At 38.8% G+C, this 19,598-nt stretch overlaps 1 protein-coding gene across 3 annotated transcripts in view; it reads left to right on the forward strand.

The window, feature by feature from the left end:
• Positions 1-19,598, forward strand: part of LOC106881385 (uncharacterized) — a 46,338-nt gene that overhangs the window by 10,764 nt on the left and 15,976 nt on the right. For all 3 annotated transcript variants that reach the window (XM_089359602.1, XM_014931757.3, XM_014931758.3), the window contains exons 2-5: positions 12,203-12,339; positions 13,540-13,645; positions 14,650-14,744; positions 16,889-16,985. In XM_089359602.1, the coding sequence (XP_089215728.1) occupies positions 12,203-12,339; positions 13,540-13,645; positions 14,650-14,744; positions 16,889-16,985 (435 nt within the window). The remainder of the gene's footprint in view (positions 1-12,202; positions 12,340-13,539; positions 13,646-14,649; positions 14,745-16,888; positions 16,986-19,598) is intronic.

Genomic DNA, 19,598 nt, shown 5'->3' on the forward strand with positions numbered 1-19,598 from the left:
ATTAGAGATAATGCCTCATAGTCAGTGAGGCACACAAGCGATGACACTACCACAAGGACTGGACCTGTGGTGGCTAATTTAGGTTGCATGTAAATGAGGTTTTCATGTGTGCATAAGCATATGTGTGTGTGTGCATATGTATATATGTCTGTGTGAACATATGTGTGTGTGCATATGCATGTATGTGCATGCGAGCATATGTGTGAATAAGCACGTGTGTTTGTGTATGTGTGCATTTATGTGTGTATTTGTGTGTGAGCATGTGTGTGTGTGTGCATATGTGTGCTTACTTTAACCTTATAGTCAGGAGGGAAGACAGTTCCCATAACATTTTTCAGGGCCTTCCAGACTGGTGGGATGGAGGAAGAAGGGTATTCTGAAATAGAGGCCTGGCTTGAATGCTTGCAACAGAGTGGCCTTCTGCTAAAAATACTCAAGATCTAAAGTGGGGAACGTTAAACCATAGGACAGATAATGTCTACTACCGTGAAGGCTATGGTAGGGTTTAAACTCAGGATACAAAAGTCTAGAACAAATGCTGCAAGTTTTTCCATTCCAATATTCTCACAGTTCTGCCAATCCGTTAACGTGGGTTGGTACTTGTTTATCAATCGCAAAAAAGATGAAAGAGAAAGTTGACTTTGGTGAGATTTGAACTTAGAGCTTGGGGGAATCAGAATAAATACTGCAAGGTGTTCTGTCCGGTGCTCTAACAACCCTGTCAATTCACAACCATGTGGAGGGTTATGGAGGAGTGAAGGGGTTGGTATAATCTTTATGAGAACACGTGTTCAATATGAATGGGAGCAAATGAACATGTTTTGTATTTTTAAAAGAAGAGAATAGAAACTCAAATGATTTTTTGTTTTTCTTTTTTACATGACACACAATTGAAATTCAAGTATAAGCATGCATGGCTAATTACTATTAATTTATTAATGTTTCAAGACAAGTGATGGCGCTATTATTAATGGCAAAAGAGAAAGACAATCTTTCATCTGTGAAGTTGTTTATTCATCATAACTCTAAATAATTGGTCAGTAAAAGGTCAGCGCATTTAGAAATATCAATCTCTGCCATTTTCAAAGCAATAAAATTCTATAATAATAACTTTATTGTTTTCTCAAGAAAGTTATTTTTAACATACACTTTTTTTTTTTTTTTACTTTTTTGTTTCCCTCTTTTTTGCTCAGTTTTACCACTTCAATCATCACCATCATCATCTTCATCATTGTCATTGGCATCATCATCACCATCATTTAACGTCTGTTTTCCATGCTGGTAGTGGTTAGGGCAGCGGACTCGCGGTCATAGGATCGAAGTTTCGATTCCCAGACCAGGCGTTGTGAGTGTTTATTGAGCAAAAACACCTAAAACTCCACGAGGCTCCGGCAGGGGATGGTGGCGAACCCTGCTGTACTCTTTCACCACAACTTTCTCTCACTCTTACTTCCTGTTTCTGTTGTGCCTATAATTCAAAGGGTCAGCCTTGTCACACTTGTGTCACGCTGAATATCCCCGAGAACTACGTTAAGGGTACATGTGTCTGTTGAGTGCTCAGCCACTTGCACATTAATTTCATGAGCAGGCTGTTCCGTTGATCGGATCAATTGGAACCCTCAATGTCGTAAGCGACGGAGTGCCAACAACATGCTGGTATGGATAGGATGGGTTGACAAGAGCTGGCCAGCTGAAGAGCCAGCTGAAGAGCCACCCAGGCTCCCTGTCTGTTTTGGCATGGTTTCTATGGCTGGGTGCCCTTCCTAACACCAACTACTTTACAGAGTGTACTGGGTGCTTTTATACAGCACCCTCATAGGTGCTTTTATGTGGCACTGGCACAAGTGCTTTTTACATGGCACCAACCATGAGTTATCAGATGTGCAGATTAGTTATGGTTCAGTTCAGTCCATTATCACTGAAGATTTGGGTATGAGATGCATGTCTGCCAAGTTTGTGCCAAAACTGCTTTCAGCCGACCAAAAAGACCCTCGGGTTTCAATTGCACAAGATCTCCTTGGTTGTGTTGAGAACTATGAAATCTTTTTTAAAACTTTGCGTAGGCTTTTAGAGCTGGTATTGCCAAGCTTTTGACAAAATTTGATGCTGATTCTCTGCTCAGCTTTCTCTGTCATGGTCAATGCTATGATCACACGCTACACACGTTCCTTCCAAACACTGCTGGAAACAACAGAAGTGAGCTAGAGCATTAAAACTTAGTGTGCATGCACAGCAGAGTTTAAGGTTAATTTGTGCCAAGTGGCTTCACTCTGCATGTTTTAGCTTCGTTACTATGGCAACAGTCCGGATACTTATTGATCAGACCACACACACACACATACCCAAACACACACACCACCACCACCACACATCCACATCACACATACGCACACACATCCACATCCACTAACACATTCTTTGTGTGTTAGTGTAAATATATACATTATCGCATAATGACCAAAAAAATTTATCATTTTCTGCTAAGTATCATGCTTGACTAACTAAACAGAATAGATTATCGTATGGAATCCATCAAATTGATATCTGTCTGTTTATTTATTTACATGACATACCTATCTACATACCTTCCTTCTTTCCTACCTACATACTTAATTATCTACCTATCTACCTAAACTAATGTATCAGTCATATCAGTATCTATACTGTGTATGTGTATGTGTGTGTGTGTGTATGTGTATTGTCATAGAAATTGAAAGGGGACCTAGAAAATAACTTTCTACTAAAACTGAACATTCTGAACAACACAAGTAAAACACCCAGCAATACAATGACTCCATTTCTAGACATAAGTTTTCTGTTATGAAATACTCCTTGTCTAAATTCACCTCCAGTGGAGGCATTTGGCTCAGTGGTTAGGGCAGCGTTTCTCAACTGAGGTTCCCCGGAATCCTAGGGTTCCGCAAAAGGTTCCTAGGGGTTCCACGAAAAAGAGTGAGCTAAGCTAATGCTAATTTCATGATCGTAATATTACTATATATACACAACATATTATTGGTTATTGTATTATTGTAATCATCCTATCTAACCTATTATGTTATCAAAAAAATATAACAACCATTGGGGATATATTGAGTGATGTCTGTAATATATGGACACTCTATATATATGTGTGTATATATATATATATATATATATATATATATATATATACATATATATATATATATATATATATATATATATACATATATATATATATATATATATACATATATATATATATATATATATATATATATATATATATATATATATATATATATATATATATATATATATATATATATATATACATATATATATATATATATATATACATATATATATACATATATATATACATATATATATACATATATATATACATATATATATATACATATATATATATATATATATATATATATATATATATATATATATCATCATCATCGTTTAATGGGTTGGACGATTTGACTGAGGACTGGTGAACCAGATGGCTACACCAGGCTCCAATCTGATTTGGCAGAGTTTCTACGGCTGGATGCCCTTCCTAACGCCAACCACTCCGATATATATATATATGTATATATATATATATATATATATAAATTTAAATGATAAGGGTAAAAAATTGATATTAATTAGATTAATATCAATTTAAACCAGTGGCCGAGCATATTGAAAAAAATCTGAAGATTCAGAAAATTATATTATATACATATAAGAGGAATGACCACTAGATGGACTCCTAATATGCTAAATGTAGACCCCATATGGTCTGACCACTAAAAAAAATTGTTCTCAATTGAGAACAATTTTTCTTAGCATATTAGGAGTCCACCTAGTGGTCATTCCTCTTATATATCTGTAATATATATATATTTTTGATATTTACCATGTGAACTACGATGAAAAAATATGAGAAAGATATGGTATATAATTTTTTTATGCAGGGGTTCCTTGAGACATGTAATTTATTCTAAGGGTTATGTAAGGGTAAAAAGGTTGAGAAACACTAGGTTTAGGTGTTGGACTCATTGTCATAAGATTGTGGGTTTGATTCCTGGACTGGGCAACGTGTTGTGTTCTTGAACAAAACACTTCATTTGGCATTGCTTCGATTCACTCAGCCGGCAAAAATGAATAATCCTGCGACAGAGTGTCACCCCATTCAGGTGGGGAACATATATGCCATGGAAACCGGGAAACTGGCTCTTTTGAGTCGACATGACTTAGGAAATGTGTGTGTGTGTGTGTGTATATGTATGTATGTATGTATGTATGTATGTATGTATGTATGTATGTATATATATATATATATATATATATATATATATCTATATATATCTATATATATATATATATATATATATATATATATATATATATATACATATCTATATATGCAATGAGATTCTTTCAGTTTCTGTTTACCAAATCCACTCACAAAGCTTTGGTCACAAGACACCTCCCAACGTGCCATGTTCTGGGACTGAACAATAAACCACATAGTTTAGGAAGTGAATTTCTTAACCACACAGCTATGCCTGTGCTTATATACATATAATTGTGTGTGTGTGTGTGTGTGTGTGCCTGTCATGCATGCACATTACTTTTTGAACAGTAGATAGTTACAATGGTGAAGGCTGGTTGTCATAACCATGTTTATTGTGTTGTGTTGTCAACATCATGTTGCTTTCATATCAAGGTGTGTTATTTAAATTGTTATTTAAAAGAAAAATAAATACATACAAATTAACCCCTCCTCCACCCTCAATAACAAAACAAAACAAGAACAACAATAGTTGACCTTTCAGGGTGAGAAAGCATTTTGCAGAAACCACTGTCTCTAATTAGCACTTTGAAGACAAACATGCTGAAGCTGTATCAGAATCAATTCCCATAAATGTCTTTGAGTGTGCATGCATGTGTGTGTGTGTGTGTGTGCATCTAGGGTTGTTGTTATTTAACCCTAGGTTAACTCTGACTGAGAAGACCTATGCTTAAAGGAATTCCAACCGAGACCGTTCCATCATTTTGTGGATGTGTAGTACTGCATTATCTAATGCAGTACTACATGATGATGGTGGAATTGTGATTTGAGGGATATTTGGCTGCTATTTTATATCATTGTTTTATGTTAGGTATTTTTTAAGACACAAGGCCTTATGTTAGGATGTTGCACTCACAACTGTAAGATTGTGGTTTCAATTCCTGGACCAGGTGGTGTTGTGTTGTTGAGCAAGACCCTTCATTTCATGTTGTTCCAACCCACTCAGTTACTCTATTTTACTCTTTTACTTGTTTCAGTCTTTTGACCGTGGCCATGCTGGAGCACTGCCTTTAGTCAAGCAAATCGACCCCAAGACTTATTCTTTGTAAGCCTAGTACTTATTCTATCATACTCTTTTGCTGAACTGCTAAGTTACAGGGACATAAACACACCAGCATCGGTTGTCAAGTGATGTTAGGGGACAAACACAGACACACAAACACATACACACATACATACATATATATATATATATATATATATATATATATATATATATATATATATATATATATATATATATATATATATACATGTACAAGATCAGCGACTGTGTGTCACTTTAAAAATGAGCCAGTCGAATAAGCCCCCATCACTAACCTGTGGTTATCTCACACCAAAAACGCGAAACAACCCAGAAACCTAGGTCTGTGAGTATCATGAAGGCTAGAGCTGGAAGTGATAAACTCCCTTGATCATGCTATATGGACACAAACTATGAAACTGTGTGTTGATAGCCAGCTGGAAAAGATGTTTTCCTGGGGCTAAGCAACAGTAACATCATCCTGTGTAGGATTGCCACATTCTATTGGCAAATAAACTTTACTGGTGACAAAGGGCCTCTCGCTCGGAGTAAAAGGTAGACTGCATGACACATGTGTACAAACAGCCATGCTACATGGCAGTGAAACATGGGCTATGACTGCTGAGGACGTGTGTTAGCTTGCAAGGAATGAAGCTTGTATACTCCACTGGATGTGTAAAGTCAGTGTGCATACACGACAGAGTGTAAGCACCCCGAGAGAAAAGTTGGGTTAGGAAGCATCAGATGTGGTGTGCAGGAGAGATGACTGTGCTGGTATGGTCACGTGTTGTGTATGGATGAGGACAGCTGTGTGAAAAAGTGTCAGACCCTAGCAGTAGAGGGAACCTGTGGAAGATGCAGACCCAGGAAGACCTGGGATGAGGTGCTGAAGCACGGCCTTTGAATGCTGGGCCTCATCAAGGCGATGACAAATGACCAAAATCTTTCGAGATATGTTGTGCTTGAGAAGACCTGGCAAGCCAAGTGAGACTGTAACTGTGGCCTAAGCCAGTGCAGCATAACCAGCTTATCTAAGAGTACCCTTCAATCATTGCGCAATAAACTGTGCTTGCGAAGACCTGTTCAGGCAAGTGAAGTTGTCGTGGCTAATGACAATACCGCCTGATTGGCACCTGTGCCAGTGGCACATAAAAAGCACTATCTAAGCGTGGCTGATGCCAGTACTGCCTGACTGGCCCTTGTGCTGGTGGCACATAAGAACCACCCACTACACTCTCAGACACACAAACATATATACACACATGCATATATATATATATATATATATATATATATATATATATACATATATACAATGGGCTTTCAGTTTCCGTCTACCAAAACCACTCACAAGGCTTTAGTCGGCCCAAGGCTATAGTGGAAGACACTTGCCTAAGGTCACCTTACTACATAACATAATAATGATAATTGTTTCTAATTTAGAAAAAAGGCCAACAGTTTTGGGGAAGGGGATTAGTTGATGCCATCAACTTGAATACTTGACTGATACTTTATTTAATTGACCTCAGTGGGCTGTAAAGCAGATTTGGCCTTGGTAGTATTTGAACTCAGAACATAAAGGACATTGCTCTGACAATTCTGCCAATTTGCCCCACAAATGTGGCAAATGAGGTGACACTACAAGGAGAAATAACAAACAATGGGGGTTTATGCATAATCTTGTTATGAAAAATAAACACGATGATGTGAAAGATGTTTATAAAAAAAAAAAATGTGTTTATAGGACATAACTTGACGAAAAGCTATGGCATGTTAACTATTTTGTCTTCAGTAATTAAATTATTTACTTACCACACCTGAGTTGAATAGGAACAATTGTAGGAAACTAATATGTTTATGTCACACCTAAGTCTCAAGTTTCATCTTCGCTTTATTCATCATCATCATCATCATCATCATCAACATCATCATGAACAAAATACTCATTATGATTGCGATCACAATAAAGATTATAATGATGATGATGATCATAATGATAAACACTGTGTAACACAATTTTTGTCCTTGAGTAGCAAATATTTTTTCCTATTTGCTTACCCTTAAAAAGTATGAAAAAATGGCTAATATTTCCTTCAAACTTTGCTTTTGTTATATTTGTTCAACCCCCCCCCCCCCAAAGAATCCCTCAAGTGGTTAATATCAAGCAACTGGCTAGCATGTCTGTTGTATTGATCAGAATATTTGCTATAACGATATTTCTGCTTTAGCACCTCAGTGTTGAATCAGTCTGAAATGTAATGGAAAATAGATCAGTTTCTAAATATTGATGTCCAGGTCACAAAAGCAAAGTTTGGAGGGAATAATAGTCATTTTCTTTGATTTTTAGATAGAAGTAAATAAGAAATAGCACTTACTGACGACCAAAGGCAAAAAACATAAAAAATGGAGTGGCTGTGTAGTAAGTAAGATGGTTGCTTCACAGCTATATAGATCCGAGTTTGGTAACTTTGAGCGGTGTTTCAGGCAAATGTCTTCTACTGTTATCTTGAACTTGTTGGTACCTTGTGAATATAATTTGGTGGATAGAGCCTGTGCGAAAACCTATTTTGTGTGTGTGTGTGTGTGTGTGTGTGTGTATTTGTGTGTGTATTTGTGTGTGTGTATGTATGCATGTGAGTGAGTGTGTATGTATGTATGTGTGTGAGTGTGTGTCTATGTGTGTGAGTGTGTGTGTGTATGTATGTATGTATCTGAATGTATGTGTATGTATGTATGTATGTATGTATGTATATATATGCATGTACTTATGTGTGTGCATATGAATGTTTGCATGTATGTGTGTATGCATATACATATATATGAGTGAATGTAGGAATGCACTATATTTATATGCATGTATGTATATTTGTATGTATGTATGTATGTATGTATAAGTGAGTGTGTGTGTGGTTACACTGGTCTGAAAAACAGTGTTGTCATGTTGTGTCCCTTAGTTTCATATTTTATTGATGCAACAACTAGAAATTGCTAAAATAAATACCTTACTTAATTATCTATCTGTCTGTCTGTCTGTCTGTCTGTCTGTCTGTCTGTCTGTCTGTCTGTCTGTCTGTCTGTCTGTCTGTCTGTCTGTCTAGTTAACTAGCTGGCTAGATGTCTATGTATCTATCTATCTATCTATCTATCTATCTATCTATCTATCTATCTATCTATCTATCTATCTTCTTTCTTTCTTTCTATCTATCTATCCCTCTGTCTATATCTATCTATCTATCTATCTATCTATCTATCTATCTATCTGTCTATCTGTCTATCTACCTACCTGTATTTGATCATCTAAAACCATGGAAAAGTAGTGCCCCAGTATGACCACAGTTCAGTGGCCAAAACCAGTAAAACAAACAACCGCTTCCCCCTACCTCCCGTCCCACTAAAAATATACTTCTAAAATAAAATAATAAAAGCATAAATGAGGTGGTGGTAAGTTGTGGTTGGCAGTGAGCGGTGTGATGACATGACAGTTACAGTGCTTTTTGGTGCATTAGTCATAGCAGGCGTGTAAGAACGGCAGCCCCGCCGACCACCGACTGTTGCTACCATACAATGCAAGCTGCAAGAATGAAATACCTTTCCCTTGATATTGGTGTCATTAGCTGGTGTTTTCTTTTTTTGGTTTTTGTTGTTGTTGTTGCTGTAAGTGACTGTAGGCTGTGAAAGGAATGGGAAAGGGGTGGTTTAAGGTTGGTGGGGGTTTTGTAATGGGGCAGGGGAATAGGTTGTGGAGCGAAGGTGAGTGTGAGGGTCAGGGAGGGTTTCAGGTGAGTCCCAAATACTCACACTCACTTGCTCAGTCTGTCTTCTTATTACACGACTTTTTCCTCTGTTCTGGCCTGGGCGCCAGAATAGAGCCCCTGTCGGATTGTGGTGGCTCATCATGGTGCTGGTGGCCATGGTGATGTTGTTGTTGGTGGTGGTGGTGGTGGCAGCAGTGAAGGTGATTGACCCCTTCTCTACGACAAATCCTCTTCTCTGTTCCCCTTCTCTTCCATGGATATAATAGTCATTTAAAAGAAAAAAAATCTAGAGTGTCCATGTAGCCATACTGTCTTTGCAGTCATGATGTCTGTGTAGCTATAGTAATTGAGTAACTATAATGTTTGTGTATGTATAGTATTTGTATGTATAAGTGAGTGTGTGTGTGGTTACACTGGTCTGAAAAACAGTGTGTATTGCTATAGTGTGGAGGCGTAATAGCCCGGTGGTTAGGGCAGCGGACTCGCGGTCGTAGGGTCGCGGTTTTGATTCCCAGACCGGGCGTTGTGAGTGTTTATTGAGCGAAAACATCCAAAGTTCCACGAGGCTCCGGCAGGGTTTGGTGGCGAACCCTGCTGTACTCTTTCACCACAACTTTCTCTCACTCTTTCTTCCTGTTTCTGTTGTACCTGTAATTCAAAGGGCCAGCCTTGTCACACTCTGTGTTACACTGAATCTCCCCGAGAACTACGTTAAGGCTACATGTGTCTGTGGAGTGCTCAGCCACTTGCACGTTAATTTCACAAGCAGGCTGTTCTGTTGATCAGATCAAGTGGAACCCTCGTCGTTGTAACCGATGAAGTGCCAACAACAACGATTGCTATAGTGTTTGTGTAACTATGGTATCTATGAAGCCATAAAGTCTATGTAGTTATACTGTCTTCGTAGCTATAGTGTCTCTGTAGCTATATTGTCCAACTATATTGGCCAAAACTGGTAGTCTTTTTTCTGGATAAGCATTGGTAGCAGTGTGGAGGTGCAATGGCCCAGTGGTTAGGGCAGCGGACTCGTGGTCGGAGGATCGCGGTTTCGATTCCCAGACTGGGCATTGTGTGTGTTTATTGAGCGAAAACACCTAAAGCTCCATGAGGCTCCGGCAGGGGGTGGTGGTGGTGACCCCTGTTGTACTCTTTTGCCCCAACTTTCTCTCACTCTTTCTTCCTGTTTTTTGAGTAAAGCTGCGATGGACTGGCGTCCCGTCCAGCTGGGGGGGGGGACACATACACCACAGAAACCAGGAAACCAGGGCCCATGAGCCTGGCAAAGCTTTAAAAGGGCACATAAATAAAAAAACAAAATTGGTAGCAGTAGCATAGCTAATAGAGGAGACAGGGAAGCGACTACCAGCACTGAGCAGATCTTTCAAAATAGGCACCTATTCAACAATTTTTTTTTAGTTCTTTAGTTCACTTGTGTGATAAAATTCGAATCTCTTTTTCCCTTTTGTTAATTGCATGGCCTTGGGAGAATGTTCTGGATTCATTACTTTATTTGACTAACCTCCCATGTTTTTGAACTGTCGGTTCAATCTCCTGTGATGTATTGTTGGCCACGGACATCTGAAGAACCAAAACAAACCCTGACGTCATGACCTCTTAACACTGGGAAATACTGTGGAGTTTTATCTTTTTCATGTCACACATTGGTAGTTGTAAATTTCATACGAAATCACATTGTTACTGAAACATGACGTTTATGAATATAGAATGCAATTCATCATCATCATAGTTTACCGTCCGCCTTCCATGCTGGGTGCTTTTTACATACCACCAGCACAAGGGCCAGTAAAGTGGTACTGGCATTGGTCACATCACATAGGTACATAATTTTAAATGGTGCTTTTTACATGCTTTTTACATGCCACCAATATGGGAACCAGTCAGGCAGAACTGGCAGTGACCATGCTCGAATGGTGCTTTTTATGTGCTACCAGCACAGGAGCCAGTCAGACACTACTGGCAATGACCACACTTGAATGGTGCTTTTTACATGTCACCAATATGGGAGCCAGTCAGGCGGAACTGGCAATGACCATGCTCAGATGGTGGTTTTTATGTGCCACCGGCACGGGAGCCAGTCAGGCACTACTAGCAACGACCACACTTGAATGGTGCTTTTTACATGTCACCAATATGGGAGCCAGTCAGGCGGAACTGACAATGACCATGCTCAGATGGTGGTTTTTATGTGCCACCGGCATGGGAGCCAGTCAGGCACTACTAGCAATGACCACACTTGAATGGTGCTTTTTACGTGCCACCAGCCCAGGGGCCAGTCAAGTGGTACTGGCATCGGCCACATCACATAGGTACATAATTTTAAAATGAAAAGACAAGATAATCTTGACTGGGCTTTCTTTGATTCATTAGTTTGCTTAGTTAGGACTGACCTAGGGTTAAACAATTAAACAACAATAACCACTATAGCAATAGCACTTACTCAGTTCATTTCTCATATATTGCTTTTTGATATTTGATTTTCAGTCAGAGGTTATAGGTATGTTCTCTCTGTCAATGTAGATTTTTTAAAGAAAAACAAGTCTAACTTGTTTACTCCTCGTCATCATCGTCATCATCATCATCATCATCATCAATATCCTCATCATCATCATTGGCATCAGTGTTGATCATCATCATCATCACTACAACCACTTCCACCACCATCATCATTGTCATCATCATCCTCATCATCATCCTCATCATCATCCTCATCATCATCATCGCTGCCACCACCATCACCACTGCTACTGCCACTGCCATCACCACCACCATCATCATTGTCATTGTCGTGATCATCATCATTACCATTGCCACCACCACCATTGCCCTCATCGCCACCGCTGCCACCACCACCACCACTACAACCACCTTCATCATCATCATCATCAATGTCATTATCATCATCGATGTTTCCACCATTGTTATACATCTGTTATTCCATTCTAGCATGGGCCGGGGCAGTTTTTCTTGGTAGTGCTGTTGTAAAGCCAGAGGCCCTTCCAGTCACCGACCCTTCTAATTGCCTCTTACAACATCCAGACTTGTAGTGTAGCATCTGTCTTCTTTCAGGTGCTCTGGCATACCATGGTCACAGAGTTAAGATGTATGACAACAATACGGAAACACTCAATAAAGCCTACTCCGTCATTGAAGAAGATAAAAACATGCTTCGACAAGAAGGACTGCTGCTACAAAAGAATTTCCTGGTAATTAATACTGTTAATTGTTCATTAATGGGTTTGGCTTTTACCTTCTTTACAAAAAGGTTGTTTTTGTTTCTTTCTGTCTTTTTGTTTAATAAGTTAATTCAGAGAAGAATGGCCAGATTGTGGCCATGGCCTTTGCGAGTCCTCTCAGACAGGACAGACTGACAATATAACTGCGCAAAAAAATATCAGAGGGACTTACATCATCTTCATCATTGTTTTATGTCTGCTTTTCATGTTAGTATCGGTTGGATTGATTGATACAGTCTGAAATAATTCTTTTCTGGAGTTATATCCATTGTAAGTGTGTTTGGTGAACCAGTTGCACTTATATGTCTTATTTCAGTTTGGCATTTAACAGCTTGATGTCCTTCCTAATACCAACCACTTTACAGAGCTTTATAGGGTGTACTGAATGCATTTTATTGTGGCACCAGCACTAGAGAGGGTGTCATGTTTTCCACAAGACCAGACCAGCTGGTCATCTCGTTCATACTGAAAGAAGCTCACCATACATGTGTATGTGTGTGTGTGTATCTTTGTCTAAATATTATTTGGTGATTGTAAATGAGCATCATTATACAAGCAATGTTGACTGTATTGGTGAGCTGGCAGAAACGTTAGCATGCTGGGCAAAATGCTTAGCGGTATTTCAGCTGCCGTTACATTCTGAGTTCAAATTCCACTGGGGTCGACTTTGCCTTTCATCCTTTTGGGGTTGATAAATTAAGTACCAGTTGTGGTACTTGTGCCTAGAGTAAAAAAGAATGTTGATTGCATCCAGTCTTCAGGGAAAACCATGCGCTGTCCTAGAGAAATATTACTTTGTTTAGAAATTGGTGAAGGGTGGTGACAAGAAGGGCATCCAGCTGTAGAAAATCTACTTCAGCAATTTCCATAAAGCATATGAAGCAAGGGAAAGTGGATGTTAAATGATGATGATGATGATGATGATGATAATGATGATGGTAGTGGTGATGGTGGTGGTGAGTAGTAGTAGTAGTAGTAGTAGTAAAATATAGACATCAATACTTGGAAGTTTAGTATCTAAATTCTTAATCTTTATAGTTTTGGCAACAGGGAGTGCTAAATCCAAATTCTATTACAGACGTAGCAAATCTTAGAAAAGTTTAAAGTGTGCATTAATCTAAAAGTTCTGCTGACTCTTCATATCAAAGTGATGATGATTTATTCTTTCAGGGAACAATATATTATCTTAGTGGCCTCCAAGAAACAGTCAAAGATGCAGATTTTATATTTGAAGCTATTGTTGATGATCTTGAGATGAAACAAAACTTATTCCAAAGTAAGTACTAGACCAGTCAACCCCTGGCCTAGGTTAGCCATTGATTTTGATTTAAAAAATAACTTCTGAAACTTAAGGGGTGGGTGTAAAAGAGAGTAAAAGAGTAAATAGTATAGTGGACTGGCAGAATCATTAATCTATTGGACAAAATGCTTAGCAGTGATTTTTCTTCTTTTTTATGTTTTTGGCTCAAATCCTACCAAGATGAACTTTTCCTTTCATCCTTTTGGGGTCATTGAAATAAGTACCAGTTGAGCAATAGCATCAGGGATATTAATTATTCTCTCCCATGAAAAACTGCTGGCTTTGTGCCAAAATTTGAAGCTGTTTAAAATGGCAAATTGGCTGAGTTGTTAGCATACCTGTCAAAATGTTTTGTGGTTTTTCTTCCACCTTTACATACTGAGTTCAAATTTCATTGGGGTCAACTTTATCTTTCATCCTTTCAGGGGTGATAAAATAAGTGTCAGCTGAACACTGGGGTCGATTTAACCAACTTAGCCCCTCTCCTGAAATTGCTGGACTTGTGCCAAAATTTGAAATTATTATTATTATTATTATTATTATTATTATTATTGAAGACATCGCGCAGTATCCAATATTGCGAGGTTGTTGATTGAAGATATTGTGTCAACCGGGGGTTTGTATTGTCTGTTAAGTCACAACAAGGATCTCAGACAGATGCAATATGCATGCAATTCCAAGTAAAGCTGATTTTTGAAATACACCAAGATTGTTGAGTATTTCTAAAGTTTCCAGATGTTTCTTCAGGTTGGGTAGTATTGAACCCAATGCTCTGATGACAACAGGGTCAACCTTTATGTTTGACTCTTGTGGCTGCCACATCTTAACAATCTAAATTTTCAGGTCTCCATATTTATCAACCTTTTCCGCTTTCTTTTCCCTCCCCCTCTCTTTCTCTCTCTCTCTCTCTTCCCTCTTTCTCTTTATTATTATTGTTGTTGTTGTTTTAATTTTTACTCCATATATTTCTTATAACTTAGGTGCTTCACAAATGTGCAAGAATGATGCAGTGATTGCAACAAATTCACTCAAGTTTCATATCTCAGATATTGCCAAGAAATCTTCAAACAAAGAGGTAAGATGGCTGCAGTATATCCAAAATACCTGAGATAAATTACTACTAGACTTCATCAAAGATTCTTGCAGACATCTTTAGATATGATTAATAGTCTTATTCACCTTCCAATAACTTGAAGGTATGCCCCAACACATTTTCCCACCATCTTCTCTCCTTCTCATCTTTCTCTCTCTGCTTTTCTCATTTCTCTCTCCTGTCTTGTCTCTTTTCCAACAGGGAGGAGCCTTTACCACCAGGTACCTGTTTCTGTCACTCTGTCATAGCTTAATGTGCCATCATGTGGCACAAAACCACCTGTTTCCAAACTGTTCCCCACTCAGTTGAGGGATCTTGTCTTGTGAATTACTTAATGACCTTGCTGGTGCCGGTGCCTTGTAAAAAGCACCCGGCACACTCTGTAAAATGGTTAACACTGGGAAGGGCATCTAACCAAAGAAGCCATGCCAAAGCAAACAGTGGAGCTTGGCACAATCCTCTGACTTACCAGTTCCTGTCAAACCATCCAACCCATGCCAACATAAGAAATGGATATTAAATGGTGGTGGTGGTGGTAGTGGTGGTGGTAGGGGTGGTGGTGGTGATGATGATCACTAAATGAACTTCCCCATACAAGTGGTGTCATTCATGTCCAATCTTCTGTGAAATGATGTTTGACACAAGGCCAAAAATTTGACGGGTGGAGACAAGTTGACTGCATTGACTCCTGTAATTGACTGGTACTATATTTTATTGACCTTGAAAAAAATGAAAGGTGAAGTTGACCTCAGCAGGATTTGAACTCTTATAACACAGAGAGCCAAGGAAAATGCTACTAAGTATTTTCTCTGATGTGCTAATGATTCTGCCAGTTCACTGCCTTCTTTCAAATTTTGGCACAAGGCCAGCAATTTTAGGGGATAGGGGTTAGTCAATTACATTGTAATCAACTAATTGACTGGTATTTTGGTTTGCTGACCTCAAAAGAGTGAGCGGAAAAGATGACCCCAACAGAAACTGAAATGTGATGACAAAGGGCTGTTACAAATACCATGAGGTATTTTGTTCTGGCTCCTTAAGTTCAAATCCTGTTGGGGTCAACTTTGCCCTTCATCCCTCCTGAGTTGATAAAATAAAGCACTAGTCAAGAACTAACTCTGACCTTGTGCCTAATGGTGATGATGATGATGATGATGGTGGTGGTGGTGGTGGTGATGGTGGTGGGGGATGGCAGTAACAATGCTCATAAGGAAAATAACAACATCAACAACAATAATGACTTCTTTTATTTGCCTCAGGAGCATTGGGTGAAGGGAATATTACATATCTATTTATCTATCTACTTATATATCTGTGAATGTATGTGTGCGTTAATACTCAATATTTCATATATTCAATAAGACATTCAATACTTCATTTCATTTTACTATTTATATTATATTATATATTCCATATTCTATATCCCACATTAATTTTACAAGAATATAAATAAAACATAAAAAGCAGACAGAGCTGGAACTCTTTTAAATAATATATTCCTCTATACACGATCATACAAAACCCTTTTCTTTATATATTTTTAAATTTTAATTTTAATTTTAATTTTTATTCACACATATATATACATACACATATATATGCATGTACACACACACACACACACATACACATATGTCTGTAATTGTATATGTGTGAGGGTGGATGTATTTGCTTACTTGTGTATTTATACACACACACACACACACACAGACATCTGTGCATATATATATATATATATATATATATATATATATATGTGTGTGTGTGTGTGTGTGTGTGTGTGTGTGTGTGTGTGTGTGTGTGTGTGTGTGTGTATATATATATATATATATATACACACACATTTACGTTAATACTCTTTCAAATCTGACAATGTGGAATTAAAAAAAAAAAATCTTAATTTCATCAATTAAAAATAATTAAAATCAGAATCTTATATACGTATAAATGAAGATAATCATTTAATCTGATTTAAAATTAAACTCATCCAAAAGAACAACTTATATACATAACTGATGTTAGTTGGAAGACATACATTGCAATGGAATGTTGACCAGATTAATATGTTCAGTAAATATCAACTTTTTGTTTATGTTTTCACATGTTTCTTTTACTTTCTTTCACAGCAAATGATTGGTTTAAGGTTTCTATACCCTGTCTATTATATACCTGAAGTTGAGATCACTCTGAGCCAGCAGACTTCACCTGAAACTATTGAAAAAGGTAAGGCCACAACAAGTTTCAGTCACGTTTCTAACATAGTTCTTTCTATTTTCAATAGCAGTCAATTGTTTGCTTCAAGAATGGACAAGGTATTTCATTTCTATGCTTGTCACTTAACCTGTTGGTGACGTGTTGACAATGTAGCAATAAACACTTATTTGAAAAATAGAAAAAAAAAATTATAATCTGTGTGAATTTGTGACTATATATGTGTGGATAAAACCATATTCCCTCGTCAGTCATCATCATCATCATCATTATGACCTCCTCCCCTTCCCCTCCCCTCCCCTCCCCTCCCCTTCCCCTCCCCTTCCCCTCCCCTTCCCCTCCCCTTCCCCTCCCCTTCCCCTCCCCTTCCCCTCCCCTTCCCCTCCCCTTCCCCTCCCCTTCCCCTCCCCTTCCCCTCCCCTTCCCCTCCCCTTCCCCTCCCCTCCCCTTCCCCTCCCCTCTTTTCCTCCTCCTTGTCCACCTTACCCCCTCGTCCACCTTACCCCCACTCCACCTCATCTCTGCTTCCACTCTCGCCTCTCTCCCTCCTGCTTTTCCTCTTCATCCCTCTTCTCTCCCTCCTCCTTATCATTTCACAAATTTACTTTCCATGTTGGCATGGGTTGGATGGGCCATCAAGTGCAAGTCAGTTCTTGTTTGGAAATACTTCTTCTTTCTTTGTACCCTTTTAAAGCCTAGCCAGGCTCATGGGCCTGGTTTCCCAGTTTCTATGGCATATGTGTCTCCCCCCCCTCCCCAGTCCATTACAGCTTTACTCAAGAAACAGGAAGAAAGAGTGAGAGAAAGTTGGGGTGAAAGAGTACAACAGGGGGTCACTACCACCCCCTGCCAGAGCCTCGTGGAGCTTTAGGTGTTTTCACTCAATGAACACACATAACACCCGGTCTGGGAATTGAAACCGTGATCCTCCGACCACAAGTCTGCTGCCCTAACCACTGGGCCATTGTGCCGTTTGGAAATACTACCCTCCTATATGTGTCAGTGACCACATCTTGCTCATACCTTTTATTTTGGCATGGTTCTATGGCTGCTACAATTGGACGCCCCTCCTATCACTAACAATTTTACTAAGTGAACTAAGATTTATTTTATCCTAGTATCAACATTGAAGAGGCTGTCATGTCCCGAAGACAAGGCTGAACTAAAGGGTCTTCTTAACTTTGTGTTGTCTCTACTCATTCACCAATTGCTTTACAGAGTGTACTGCATGTGATTTATTGTGGCATCAGCCCTAGTGAGGTTATCAAGTACCAGCAAGATAAAAGGCATGTCCATTGCATGGCACATTGGGGAAGTGTCTTCTACAATAGCCTCGAGCCAACCAAAGTCTTGTGAGTGGATTTGGTAGATGGAAACTGAAAGAAGCTCTTCATATGTATACAGGGTGTCCACAAAGTCTGGGTACATGGAGTAAATAAAATCATAACATAAACAATTAAATATGAAAAATAATAATTTCTTAAAGTATATGTTAATCCCCGTATACCCAGACTTTGTGGACACCCTATATATATATATATATATATATATGTATGTATGTATATGTTTATGTGTCTGTGTTTGTCACCCCACCATTGCTTGACAACCAATGCTGGTGTGTTTATGCCCCCGTAACTTAGCTGTTCAGCAAAACAGACGGATAGAATAAGTACCAGGCTCACAAAGAATAAGTCCTGGGGTTGATTTGTTCGACTAAAGGCGGTGCTCCAGCATGGCCACAGTAAAATGACTGAAACAAATAAAAGAATAAAAGAATATAAGGCATGTGGCTCAGTGGTTAAGCTGCTGTACTCATGATTGTTAGCTCATGGGTTTGACCAGGTGGTGCATTCTGTTCTTGAGCAAGACACTTCATTTCACACTGCTCCAGCCTCCCTTGCAATCTGTGGGGAATGTTGGCCTACTTGCCTAGCCTGCAGAGTGGCATCATTCGAAGGCTAAAATGATACAAAGCGCATTGTGAACAGGGATGTGTAACAGCATCTTATAGTCAGGTTGGTCACATGGTCGTGTGATATACATGTATATGTGTACGTGTTTGTGGCCATCTACCTTTTGTCTTGACATCATGTGATGGTTGTAAACAAAACATCACTGTCATGCAGATGAGGTTCATTCATAATTTTCAATGTAACCGTTTTGGTCATCTGGAGTTGATAAAATAAGCAACAGTCAAGTATTGGGATCAATAGTATCGATTAGGCACCTCCTCTCAAAGCACCTGGCTGTAGTGGCTGTAGGAAAATATTACCTTACTTGGAAACAGTTGAGGGTTGGTAACTGGAAGGGCATCTGGTTGTAGAATATCTGCCTGAACAAACTCTGCCTGTCCCATGTAAGCATAGAAAATTGAGCATTAAATCAATGATGATGATAATGATGACACACACTCACACACAATATGTGTATATATGTATATATATATATAAACAAAAGTAAATGAGTATATGCATATATACGTACAGGTATGTGCATACCGACATCCACCTGTATGTATAGGTGCATATCTGGGTACAGGACATTGCAAACAAACGTAGACGAGAACACACGAGCCACATAGAGAACATTCTACTTCATCAGCTACCCACGTTTTAACACCGGCGT

Source organism: Octopus bimaculoides, chromosome 11 (genome assembly GCF_046866305.1).
Source record: "Octopus bimaculoides isolate indiv1 chromosome 11, ASM4686630v1, whole genome shotgun sequence".
Classification (NCBI taxonomy): Eukaryota; Metazoa; Mollusca; class Cephalopoda; order Octopoda; family Octopodidae; genus Octopus; species Octopus bimaculoides.